This window comes from Chlorocebus sabaeus, chromosome 20 (assembly GCF_047675955.1).
Source record: "Chlorocebus sabaeus isolate Y175 chromosome 20, mChlSab1.0.hap1, whole genome shotgun sequence".
Taxonomy (NCBI): Eukaryota; Metazoa; Chordata; class Mammalia; order Primates; family Cercopithecidae; genus Chlorocebus; species Chlorocebus sabaeus.
Genome location: NC_132923.1, coordinates 116,112,833 through 116,127,017, shown reverse-complemented (window position 1 = coordinate 116,127,017; position 14,185 = coordinate 116,112,833). Strand labels below are relative to the sequence as shown.

The 14,185-nt window shown below is 38.1% G+C and overlaps 1 protein-coding gene across 26 annotated transcripts in view; it reads right to left on the bottom strand.

The window, feature by feature from the left end:
• EIF4G3 (eukaryotic translation initiation factor 4 gamma 3) overlaps positions 1–14,185 on the bottom strand; it is a 373,903-nt gene that overhangs the window by 54,919 nt on the left and 304,799 nt on the right. For 25 of the 26 annotated variants that reach the window (XM_073007734.1, XM_073007735.1, XM_073007738.1 and 22 more), the window contains one exon: positions 11,211–11,408. In XM_073007734.1, coding sequence (XP_072863835.1) covers positions 11,211–11,408 — 198 coding nt within the window. Of the gene's footprint in view, positions 1–11,169; positions 11,409–14,185 lie in introns of all 26 variants that reach the window. The other variant, XM_073007741.1, reaches the window with a different exon arrangement.

The following is a 14,185-nucleotide window of genomic DNA, read 5'->3' as shown; positions in this document are numbered from 1 at the left end:
CGACACACAGTAAGGGCCCAATAAACAACTAGTATAGCTATATTTAACACTTGAAGTTCCATTTGACAGGCCTATGATTAAACATTAAGAGTAACCTATATCGTAATAACATAGCTATCAAACAAAGGATAAAGCAAAGTTAGCTCACTAAGCAATAAAGAGGAAATCACAAAATGCAAGAGAAACAAAAGTCTGCTATCCCAATAGGGGCATAAAGAACATGTAATCATGCATAAACTTTTCAGATATATTCACATGGAAGTATTAAAACTGAATAACAAGCAGAATGACTACAGATTTACAAAAATGTATCTCTGAATGAATGAATACCTAGCTACACAGCTCCTTGAAGACTTGTTTTGGAATGTGACCTTAATATCCTCTGGGGATGGTTGACAGGGCTGTAGAAATATGGAAAGGGGCCAGTGAGAACATATCCTCTGAGAATAGTGATTCATGGTGATTTTCTTTCTTTCATTTTTTTTTCCTTAGGAGATGGTAAATTTGATAGGGCTGTAAGTGAAAACTTGTCTGCTGGACACTGGGTGGTCAGGAGACCCACTGAGATTGATTAGTTGGAACAGAACATGAAGAGTGGATATCTTAATCTGCTTGGGCTGCTATAACAAAATACCATAGACAGGGTGGCTTAAACAATGGAAGTTTATTTCTCACAGTTGTGAAAGCTGAGAAGTTCAAAATCAAGGTAGCGGCAGATTAAGTTCTTGGTGAGGACCCTCTTCCTGGCTCTTAAATGGCTGACTTCTCACTGTATCCTTACATGACAGGGAGAGAAACAGCTCAGGTGTTTCCTCTTCTAAGGGCACTAATCCCATTGTGTGGGCTCCACCCTCATGACCTCAACTAAACCTAGTTACCACCCCCCACCCACCTCCTACACCTCCTAATACAATTATAGTAAGAGGGCTTCAAACTATGATTTTTCAGAGACACAACAGTGGACAAGGCAGATGCATGCAAATATGATCATGAATAGCAGCAAGAATGAAAGGTAGTATGTGACAGTGAGAAAAGGATCCATTTAGACAACTACAATTTTCACTTAACAGTCCACGATCAACACTAAAATGTGTGGGTTTAAATGGGTCGTTTGGGACGGATTTGTTTTTCTCAGGGAGCAAGGGAGTCGGTGAGAATGTTTTAGTAAGGCTGCTTGATAAGCTGAATTCACTAGAAAGCACCTACCTTTTTATTTTTACACAGTAGTAAACTAACAATGTGGCATCAGTGTAATGAGAGCCATTCACACACAGGTCACTCAGCAATCTTAGATATGAATGTTATCAGCATCAGGTAGTAATTTTCTTCAAGCAACGGGGCCTATACTGCTGACATATTTGTTAGTATTGAGGGTGGACATGCTTATCCCCAAAAGGATCAAACTGTAGAGAATCATCAAGGGCTCTCAGCAGTGTGGTAATTATGGTAATCAAACAGAAATGAAAATGGAGTAAGTCCTGGCCTTGGCTTAGCATGTTCAGGATTTTCAATGCTGTCTCAGAACATAAAGATGTTAATGGTAATCCATGGCCCAGTAGTAATTTTGCCCCCAAATCATGTGCTAGTATGAAGTAAAGTATTTGTAATGAATAGTATAATGTAAGCAAGTGACACCTCTGTGCTAGCTCTAAAACTCTGGTTTCTAGAGGATAGTTTACTCTTAAAAAAATTTTTTTTTTTGGAGACAGTGTCTCCCTATGTTGCCAAGGTTGGTCTCAAACTCTGGGGCTCAAGTGATCCTCCCACCTGTCTCTTGAGTAGCTGGGATTATAGGCATGTGCCACTACTCCTGGCCAAGGACGGTTTGCTCTTAAATGTGAAGTAAATAGCAATACAGCAATTTTAAAACATTGTTTAATAAACCAACATAACTCTCAGGCCCATGGTGATATACTATTTTCTATCAGTGGTTATATTATGATCTTAGGCAATTTAACCTGCCCAAACTGTACATAATACTCTGCATACTATGAACACATCTATCAAAATGGATCACTGTTAGATATACCTGAAGAGGTATAGTTTTAGGATAAGCATATGATTCAAAAGGGAGTGGTCAGTTATGAAAGTATAAGTCATCTCTGATCATTTTTTTCTTCAACACATTATAAAATCTTCCATCAGGACAGTTACAAGTCCCTCCTTCTCCAGTTGACCGGCCACTCGCTGTTGCCCATGGCCGACTTGTCATGTCTGCAATTCCAGGCTTTATTTTTTATGAGATTTAACTGCCTCTCTTTTTCTCTCAGTGTCTCTTCCTATTCTCGGTCCCATCATTCTCCTCATGTTTTGCTTTTAAACACTTAAAGTGGCAATACTATAAGCTCTGTACCTGGAATAACAGTACACAGAATGCTTAAAAATCTGCCTTCAGTGCCATTCTTTGTAGCTGAAGTAGGCATGTCTCCCATAGCACAGATAAAACGTAACAAAACTACAGTCTCAGGGCATAAAAGAAACTCTTTCAAGTTGGTTTTTCTTTCATTCAGGCATTTACCTACTCATTCACAACTATTACCTGCCAAGAATCATTCTAGGCACTGGGAATTCAGCAGTGAACAAAACAGAAAAAGTCCCTTCTCGTGGAGTTTATATTCTAGAGGGCTTCTGAGATGAGGATTCTCATTTCAATTATAATTAAGACAAAAGCAGAGCAATTTAAAATTGTACTTAAGTACAGATTTAGATACAGAACATTTTTCTTGTCCACTCTTCTCCATCTGCCACTTAATTCAGATGTCCTCCTCCTAAAAGAAGTGCTAAATTCTAGTTAAATGCTTTATTATTCATGAAGGAAGTCTCACAGACCTCTTCAGTCATTTCTAGTTGAACTAGCAGAAGCAGCAAAATACTCCAGAGGCGCAGTTGACCATCTCTTATGATTCCCTCAAGCCCTGTATGGTATGCCTTAGTAGAGCTTGGTGGACACAGGCAGCTGAATATATGGATGGGTATGTACATATGTGTGTGTATACGGTATTACAGAGCAACGAGGGAAAGCTGAATCCATTACATCAATTTCCTCTATAAATCTAAAGGAATCTTTCTTAAAGGCCTACCCTTTAAGACTTCATGAAAAAATTAACAAACAAAATAATTTTATACTCTAGGATTCACCTAATCACTGCAAAGTTACAAAAGAGGTTTTAAATGGAGGTGAGCAATCAATGTGAACGACATGGAAAGAGAAAAATGGCTTAACAACTGCTCTAAACAATGAGAACACATATTCTCCTAAATCTTACAACCTCAACAGCCTAGGCCAGGGTTTTTAAACCTCAACACTACTGACATTTGGGGTAGGATAATTATTTCTTGTGGAGGGCTCCCCTGCACACTATAGAAAGCTTAGCAGCATCCTCATCCCATACCCACTAAGATGCCATACGAATAACCAAGAAGGCCTCCAGACACTGCCAAATGTCCTGAGGAGGGGATGGGAGGGAATGTCCCTGGTTGAGACCAGACTCCCAGATACTAGTTTAAATTTTTATTCACTGTCTTCAGTTTCTTTGATTCTGTTGGTAGGTATTATTTTTCAAGCTAATAATTACCTTAAGGAATTTTTTATAAATGCCTGTGGTCTAGAGGTTTGGAAAATGATGTATACAGTAGATCTTTCCTGTCTGATTTCACAAGAAACCTTAGCATAGTAAACAGGGGCTTGAAGGAAACAAATCTGCTTACGCCTGCATTGTTGAAACATATACTAACAGCTCAATTTTGGGCATTTCACTTTTGGGCAACACTGGTCCGTGGACATGTCATCTTGAAAAAGCAATTCAGTAGACTCCATTTCTTTTCTTTTTTTTTTTTTGAGACAGGGTCTTGCTCTGTCACCCAGCCTGGAGTGCAGTGGTGTAATCTTGGTTTACTGCAACCTCCACCTCCTGGGTTCAAGTGATTCTTGTGCCTCAGCCTCCCAAGTAGCTGGGGTGACAGGCATGCGCCACCATGCCCAGCTAATTCATTTCTTTTCTAACAGTACAAAATAAAATAGCACACACTCAGGTATCCATTGCCCAAATGTGTCAAATCTTAACATTTTGCCATACTTGTTTTAGATCTTTTACTTAAAAAAAAAAAAAAAAAAAAACAAAATCAGTGACTGTATGTCTGTGTGTATACACAAATATTAGAGACAGGATCTTGCTCTGTCACCCAGGCTAGAGTGCAATAGTGCCATCATAGCTCACTGCACCCTTAAACTCCTGGGCTCAAGTGATCCTCTTGCCTCAGTCTTTGGAGTAGCTGGAACTAGAGGTGCATGCCACCACACTCAGCTTTTTTACTTTATTTTATTTTATTTTTTTGAGACAGGGTCTCACTCTGGTCACCCAGGCTGGAGTGCAGTGGCCCAATCATAGCTCACCACAGCCTTGACCTCTTGGGCTCAAGTGATCCTCTCACCTCAGCACCTGCCTAATTTTTAAATATTTTTTGGTAGTGACAAGGTCTCACTATGTTGCCCAGGTTGGTCTCCAACTCCTAGGCTCACGTGATCCTTCCACCTCAGCCTCCCAAACTAGGATTATAGGCATGAGCCACCATAGCTGGCCACTTTTTCAGATTTTAAGAAACTAAATATTACAGTAAAACTTAAAAGCCGGTAGTGGCTTTTAAGCTTTTCACTCTACTGCTTGTTTTTGTTTTGGAAACTTTTTAAGATTCAGCTCAATTAATTATGAAAAAGCAAACTCCATAAACACCACCAGGTATGGTACCAGGTCAAGATACAGAACACTGAAAGCTTCTCAGAAGCTCCTCTTAAATTACCTTCCAAAGCACATCCACAACCCCCTCTCTGTCTCCAAAGTTATACAAAAGCCTTCTAGACTTTTATAATAACTTTCTTGCTTTTGTTTTACAAAGAAAATATGCAACCCCTAACACTACAGACAGGTATCCCCAAACACCCAGGTTAGTTTTTGTTTCATTTTTGAACGTTAAATAAATAAATCATATAGTATCTTTTTGGGTCTGCCTTCTTTTACTCAAACTTACTCTTGTGAGAATCCATGTCCATGTAGTTGTACTTCAGATTCACTGTCCTTGTATAAACATGCTACAATTTATCCATTCTACTATTAACAGGCATTTATTCATGTTTTTTTTTTCTGTATAAAAAAATGCTACAATATTTTTGTATATATTTCCTAGCATATGAGATATGTATGTTTATTGGTTGTGTATATACCTAAGAATTAAAATGCTAGTTTTGGCAGAAAAACTTCAGCTTTAGTATATAATGCTAAACAATTTCCAAAGTGGCTGTTGCAATTCACATTACCATTACCAGTATGCGAGAGTTCTTGTTGCTTCACATGTATGTAAATATCTGGTAAATGTAGCAATTTGGTGTTATTGCATAGTACATGAACATCTTTAACATTATTGCCCAACTGCCCTCATAAATGGTTATATTCATCTTTAAAAGCATTTAAAATGGGATTTTTTTTTTTAAATCTAGTGGGGATGAATTTTATAGAACTATATTTTACCTTTTCTTAGTTTATCACTTCCCTAATAATGAATAACATTGAATGTCTTTTTTTTTTCCCTTAAAAAAAAAAAACAAAAACGAGATACATGTGCAGGTTGTACAGGTTTGTTACATAGGTATACATGTGCCATGGTGGTTTGCTGCACCTACTGACCCGTCCTCTAAGTTCCCTCCTCTCAACTCCCACCCCTAACAGGCCCTGGTGTGTGTTGTTCTCCTCTCTGTATCCATGTGTTCTCAACGTGAAACTCCCACTTATGAGTGAGAAGATGTAGTGCTTGGTTTTCTGTTCCCGTGTTACTTTGCGGAGGATGATGGCTTCCAGATTCATCCATGTCCCTGAAAAGGACATGATCTCATTCCTTTTTCTGGCTGCATAGTATTCCATGGTGTATATGTACCACATTTTCTTTATCCAGTCTATCATTGATGGGCATTTGAGTTGGTTCCATGTCTCTGCTATTGTAAATAGTGCTGCAAAAACACACGCGTGCATGTGTCTTTATAGTAGAATGATTTATATTCCTTTGGTTAAACACCTAGTAATGGGATTGTTGGGTCAAATGGTATTTCTGGTTCTAGATCCTTGAGGAATCATCATACTGTTGAACTAATTTACACTCCCACCAACAGTGTAAAAGCATTCCTGTTTCTCTACAGCCTTGCTAGCATCTATTGTTTCCTTTTTAATAATCACCATTCTGACTGGCATGAGATGGTATCTCATTGTGGTTCTGATTTGCATTTCTCCGATGATCAGTGATACTGAGCTTTTTTTCATATGTCTGTTAGCTGCGTAAATGTCTTATTTTGAGAAGTGCTGCCATTGATTATCTTTTCTAAAGTTTATCAACCAATGAATTTTCATTTCTATGAACTACCCATATTTTTATTGGGCTGTTTTTTTCCTTACTGATTTGCTTCTTTTTCCTCCTTAATTCTGGATTCTAATATTCTGTCAGTTAATGCACTCCAAACATACTCCTAGGTTGTAGTTTTATCTTTGTATTTATTTACAGTATCTTTTGCCGCACCAAAGATTATAAATTTTAACAGTCAAATCTTACACCTTTATCCTTCATGTTTTGAATCTTGCTAAAGACATCTTTCCCTACTCAAAGTTCATGAAAATAGCCTCCTCGATTTTCTTATAAAAGGTTAGCTTTTCAAATTTAGATATTTAATAATCCTATAATGTTTGATGTGTGTAGTAGGATCCTATGATTCTATGCTCACTGTTACTATTTTATTTCAGTCTCTCAATCCCTCAAAAGTAATCAACTATGGTGTTAGAAGTCAGGACAGTGGTTACCTTTTTTTGCTTTCCCTGAGACTGGGTCTCACTCACTCTGTCACCAGGCTAGAGTAAGTACCATGGTACTATCATGGTCCACTGCAGTCTTGACCTCCTGAGCTCAAGGGATTCTCACACTGGAGCCTCCCTAGTAGCTGGGATTACAGGTGCGTGCCATCATGCCTGGCTAATTTTTCAATTTTTTATTTGTAGAGACAAGAGTCTCATGTTGCCCAGTCTGGCCTCAAACTCCTGGGCTCAAGCAATCCTCCTGCCTCAGCTTTCCAAAGTGTTGACATTACAGGTGCAAGCCACCGCACCTGGTCCTAGCTGCCTTTAAAAAGGAGTACTGAAAAGGGTCTAAGGTGTTGCTGATATACATTGAGCTGTACAGTAATGATCTGTACACCTTTCTGTAAGCACGTTGCATTGGTGTGTTGAAGCTGGTTCATATTGGTTTATGACAGACAACTGTTTAACAGTAATTTTGTGAGTCTCGTCAAACTGTCAGTAGATTACAAATAGTCCTGAGGACAGCATTTACATCATTAAATTTGGCAAATGCAACAAATGAAGAATTTCAACCCAGAAAGCACATATATTAGTCATATTTCAATAAAAAAGTTTCAAAGATTAAAAACATACACGAAAGAAATAAAAGTCAGGTGCAGTGGCTAACGCTTATAATCCCAGCACTTTGGTAAGGATGCAGGAGGATTGCTTGAGCCCAGGAGTTTAAGACCAGTCTGGGCAACATATTGAGATTCTGTCTCTATTAAAAAATTAAAGATTAACTGGACACGGTGGTTCATGTTTATGGTACTAGCTACTCAGGAGGCTGAGGTGGGAGGATCACGTGAGCTCAGAAGGTTGAGAAGGCAGGAAGCCCAGATCCTGCCACTGCACTCTAGCCTGGGTGACAGAACAAGACAAAAAGGAAAGGGAAGGGGAAGGAAAAGAAGAAAGAGGCCAGGCATGGTGGCTCACATCTATGGTCCCAACACTTTGGGAGGCTGAGGCAAGTGGATCACTTGAGCTCAGGAGTTCCAGATCAGCCTACAACATGTCAAAACCCCGAAACACTACATTTATAAAAAAATACAAAAATTAGCTGAGCATGTGCCTGTAGTTCCAGCTACTTGGGAGGCAGAGATGGGAGGATTGCTTGGACCCAGGAATTTGAAGTTGCAGTGAGCTGTGATCACGCCACTGTACTCCAGCCTGGGATACAGAGCGAGATCTTGTGTGGAAAAAAAAAAAAAAAAGAAGGGAGGGAGGGAGGCAAACTCCAGAATACAAGGATAAAAGAACACGAGAGAGAGAGAGAGAGAGAGAGAGAGAGAGAGAGAGAGGTAGAGGCAGCAGAGGGAGGGAGGGGAGAGAGAGAGAGAAAGAGATGGTTGAATAAGTTATGGTATATGCATATTATGAAATATTATGCAATTTGTATAAAAGTATGAGTAAAATATATCTGTAATGACCTAGAGGGCTGCCCAAAACATTTATTAAGTTAAAAAAACAAAAAGGCAAACTGAAAATAATTTATATAATTCAAATAAAGCAAAACCAAAAAAATACCTCTTTATACATACACTCACATTTTCATATGATTTTATAAATATGAAGAAAACTGTAGATGATTACATCAAAACCATTCACAGTGACTATCTGATAGGGAAGGAAGATTAACTGCCTGGGGCTGCAAGCAGACAGTAATAACTGTATTAACTATACCATGTGACTTGTTCAAATAGGTTGTTATCTTATAATTTAAAATAATCCAGGAGGCCAGGAGATGGCTCCTGCCTGTAATCCCTGCACTTTGGGAGGCCAAGGCGGGAGGAGCACTTGAGCCTAGGAGTTTTTGAGACCAATCTGGGCAAATAGTGAGACCTCATCTCTACTAAAAATAAAAAAAATAGCCAGACCTGGTGGTGCTATGTGCCTACAGTCAAGCAGGAGGACTGCTTGAGCCCAGGAGTTTGAAGCTTCAGTGAGCTATGATCACGCTACTGGACTCCAGCCTGGGCAACAGAGCAAAAGACCTTGTCTTAAGCAAAATAAATAAACAATCCAATAAAGTTTTCAAAAGTCTCATAAGTGGGTGGCTTGTCTATAATTTCTTCCTATTCCAATCCAATTTGTACTTATTGCCAGATCATTTCAAAAGCCATTTTCATCAATATCACTCCTCCACTAAACTGCCTGAACACCACTTAACTGCCTATCTGATAAAATTCAAAACTGGGAAAGGGCACTGAAGTGTGATCCAGAGGATCTGGGATCCAGTCCTAATTTTAATGAGTGACCACAGGATGCCATGACTACCACCATGAAAATGAGCGCCCAGAAATGGAAAATTAGTTTGCTTCCATATAACTATGGCACATCAGGAGACACTATGGCAAGTGATTGAGTTAAATAATCCCTGATTTGGATTCTAGCAATGCCACTTACTACTTATATCACCCCGAGCAAGTTATTTTTCCTTTTTAAGCTCAGTTTTTGGTTCAATAAAGTGGGGCTAATAACACTGACCTTTCAGAGTTAGAATAACCATTAAAAATAATATGTATACATAAAGCCTCTACCCATATTTCAACTTAGTAGGTGCTGAATAGATTATTTTTATTATAATAATCATCATCCTCATTCTATAGCGAACATTCAAAACTTTCACAAATTGGACCTAAAAGGTCCAATATAGTTTCAGTTTATTTAGGGTTTACTACAGGCCAAACACTGAGCTAGAAATTTTGTAATCTCATTTTTTAAAATTAATTTTATCCTTATAATATTGTAAATGGTATGAATTAATCTCATTTTATGGATTAAAAACAGGGGCTTAAAGACATCGGTAACTATTCTAAGGTCATAAAGTTAGGAAGCGGCAGAGTAGGAACTATTTTCTCTTATCTTAATTTTATTTTATTTTGAGACAGAGTCTCACTCTTATCACCCAGGCTGGAATGTAGTGGTGCAGTCTCTGCTCATAGCAACCTCAGCCTCCCTCCTGAGTTCAAGTGATTCTCCTGCCTCAGCCTCCCAAGTAGCTGGGATTACAGGCGCATGCTATCATGCCCGGCTAATTTATGTTACCACACCCAACTAATTTTTGTATTTTTAGTAGAGACAAAGTTTCGCCATATTGCCCAGGCTGGTCTCAAACTCCTGACCTCAGCCTGCCTCAGCCTCCCAAAGTGCTGAGATTACAGGCATAAGCCACCGTGCCCAGCCTGGAATTTCATTTTAAAGTTTAAATTTTAAACCTAGAGCTGTGACTCCAAAGCCACACTTACTGCTTCGGAATTGAGCCTGCTTAGAATATGTTCTTTCTTCTCCAAATGTGTATTCCCCATTATCTCAGGTCCAACTCAAACTCTATTTGCTTTGTAAAAGTTTTGTGGCTCTCCCACCAACATACTGTTTTCTTTTTCTTCCAACTGATTTTTCAGTCTAACCATCCAGTCAGGCATTAAGATACTGCTACATCACAAAATACCTTTTCAGTATTTTTTTTCTTGGAAATACTTATTTTCAAAATGGATTTTGAGTTCCTTTAAGACAGAAGATGTGACTTTTCCAAACCACAAAAGACTTACCTACCTTTGACATAGGTAGTCAAAACTATTGGTAGAATGAGAGAATTTTGCATTTTCATAGCTTGTTTCTAAGCAGCAAGGCACGACAACGAGTTGTAATAATTAAGAAAAAAATCCAAATGTTAAAGGACAGACATTTCTGACACAAGTACCTTGGTAACAACAGGAAGAGAAAACACAGATGATACATGGCAGTTTGTGATCGTGGGATAGAGGACAATGAACACTAATCAGAAGCTCTTTGGTCTCCCTCTCTGTCTTGCCCTAGATTTGACAGGCTGTGGAGATTAAATGGCTTCAGACAATGTAAACAGAGAGAAATCTAACAGTTTCTATGACATGAAATTATCAGCTTTGAAATCTTTTTGACTACAGAACAACTATCCTTTCATTTTCACAGAGATTAGAATTAGAATCAACGTGTTTTTAAATTTCAAACTTAATTAAATGTGAAAGCATGCATTTGCTTGCTTTCCATAAGAGACACACAGGAAAAATTTGTTGCCCATGACAATAATTTTACATTACTAATTCAAACCTGACTCAATCTTTCTTATGTTGAAAGGGCCCATCTCATGTCCATTTCAGTAGAGACTTCATATCCCCTACAGAGGGGAGTATACGTTTTAATAAAGCAAGATTGTCTTTATATAATGAGGACATATCAATAAATACTAAAAATATATTCTCCCCTTTATGTTGCCCCAATAACACTTCTGGGAAGAATGTGTAGTGAGGGGAGAATATACCTCTTGAAGATTTCTGGTTTTACTCCTTCCTCTCTTCTTACCGTTACTAAACATCGACACATGTTTGCGTAAGCCACAGAGAAACTGGGTTCATCAATAGCCTTCTCAAAGACCAGGTCAATAACTCCTTTCAGCCGCTCCTCTGTGTCAACAGTAAGTCCTGACACTTGCTTCATCAGTTGATTGAACATCTGTGGTGTCAATTTATTTAAGATACTTCGAACTTTTCTAAAAAGCTCCTAGAAGGGCCACAAAAAAGAATAGCATTAGAGTAACTTAGAGTAACTGTGACAATATGGTACTTTCTGTAATGATTAATTTTTAAAATAATGTATAAGTTCAACTTCTCAAATTATTAACAAGGACTGTGAACTAGTTACAGAAATAATTAATCTATTTTAACAAATAGTCAGAAATTACCTTCTTTTCACTACTGAGGAGAATTCTAGAAATAGGTATATATACACTTAGCTGGTGGGAGCACTATCTGTTAACATTTCTAAGGGCAATTTGACAATGTGTATCAAAAGCTTTAAGATTGTGTATGTAACCTTTGAACCAGTAATTATACTTTTAGAAATGTATTTATATTTAGCGATACGTAAAAATATTTTAGCCACACTAATTTCCATCATAATAACCCATTACAGAAAATAACTTTGATGTAAACAAATAGAAATTTGTCTAAATTATGGTATAATATAAATAATGGTATGAAATACTAGGCAGGAGTCTTTTAAAATAATGTTATAAAATCTCTATTTAAAAAAAAAAAAGGAATTGAAGATCTTCCTAGACTAGTAAAAGGAGATATACAACTCCACTTAATGGTGAAAGGCAAAATGATTTTTGCCCCTAAGATTGAGAATAATGCAAAAAATGTTTCTTCTCACCATTCCCATTCAACATCATAACAGAGGTCCTAATCAATGCAATAAAGCAAAGAAAAAGCAATAAAAGGTATGTAGATTGTAAAGGAAGAAATAAAACTCTATGCAGAGAAGATAAAATTGTCTACATAGACAATCATAAGGAATCTACAAAAAGACCAGAATAAGTCAGTCTAGCAATTGTAGGATACAATGTCAAAATGCAAACATCAACTGCTTTTCTATATATTAGCAATAAATAACCAGAAATTATTTTTTTAAAGTACCATTTACAGCAGCACCAAAATCTATAAAATGTTTAGCCAAAAAACTAACAAAAGGTCAGCAGTGGTGGCTCACACCTTTAATCCCAACTTGGGAGACTGAGGTTGGTGGATCAGTTGAGGCCAGAGGTTCAAGACCAGCCTGGCCAACATGGCAAAACGCCATTTCTACTAAAAACAGAAAAATTAGCTGGATATGGTAGTGCATGCCTCTAATCCCAGCTACTCTGGAGGCTGAGGCAGAAGAAGCACTTGAACCTGGGAGGCGGCGGCTGCAGTGAACTGAGATTGCATCTCTGTACTGCAGCTTGGGCAACAGAGAGAGACTCTGTCTCAAAAAAAAAAAAAGAAAGAAAGATGGAAAAAAATACGAAAACTATAAATCACTGATGAAGGAAATAGAAGAGGGCTTAAATAAATGAAGATATATATCATGTTCATGTATTAAAAGATTCATTATTGTCAAGATGTCAGTTTTCCCCAAAGTGATCTACAGATATATCATAATCCAAATCCTAATAGGGCCTTTTGTTTTTTGTTTTGGGTAGAAAACAAGGAGCTGATTCTACAATTAATATGAAAAGATACACACACACACACACACACACACACACACACACACACAACCCTAGAAGAGCCTAAACAATTTTGAAGAAAAAAAAGAAGTTGGAGAATTGAATTCACACAACCAGATTTCAAAACTTTCTATATAAAGACAGACTGGTGTTGGCCAGAGGACAGACATAGCTTGATGAAGAATGTAGAGTCTGGAAATAGATGCACACATATACGATGAACTGATTTTTAACAAAGATGCCAAAACATTTCAATGGAGAAAGGATAATCTTTTCAACAAATGGTGCTGTAACAGCTGGACATCCACAAGAAAGGGGAGAAAAAGAACCCTGACCTATTATCTTGTACCTTGTACAAAACTCAACAAAAATTGGATCACAAAACTAAATGTGAAACCTAAAACTATAAACTTCTAGAAGACAACACAGTAGAAAAACGTTGTTTTCTTGGGTTTATGCAAATATTTCTTAGATATGACAGCAAAAGCACAATCATGAATGAAAAGGTTAATTCAGTATTATCAAAATTAGAAACAAGCTGGGTACGGTGGCTCATGCCTATAATCCCAGTATTTTAAGAGGCTGGGGTGGGTGGACTGTTCAAGCCCAGGAGTTTGAGACCAGCCTGGGCAACATGGCAAAACCCTGTCCCTACAAAAAATACAAAAATTAGCTGACTACGGTGGCACGCACCTGTAGTCCCAGCTACTTGGGAGGTTTAGGTGGGAGGACTGCCTGAGTCAGGGGAGGCTGAGGTTACAGTGAGCTGTGATTGTGCCACTGCACTCCAGTCTGGGCAACAAAGTGGGGCTATGTCTCAAAAATAAATAAATAAATAAATAAATAAATAAAATAAAAATAAAAACAACTGCTCTGTGAAAGACACTGCTGAAAGAATGAAAAGAGGCTGGGTGCAGTGGCTCATGCCTATAATCCCAGCTCTTTGGAAGGCAGATTGCTTGAGCTCAGGAGTTTTGAGACCAGCCTGGGCAACATGGCGAAACCCCATTGCTACAAAAAATACAAAAATTAGCCGGATGTGTAGTAAGCACCTGTAGTTCTAGCTACTTGTGGGGCTGAGGCAGGAGGATCGCTTTAGCCTGGGAGTTCAAGGCTTCAGTGAGCTGAGATCATGCCTCTGCACTCCAGCATGGGTAACAAAGGGAGACTCTGTCTCCAAAAAAAAAAATTACATACATACATACATACACACACACACACACACACACAATCATTTATTAGCTAAGCTACAGGAGTTCATGCCTGTAATCTCAACACTTTGGGAGGC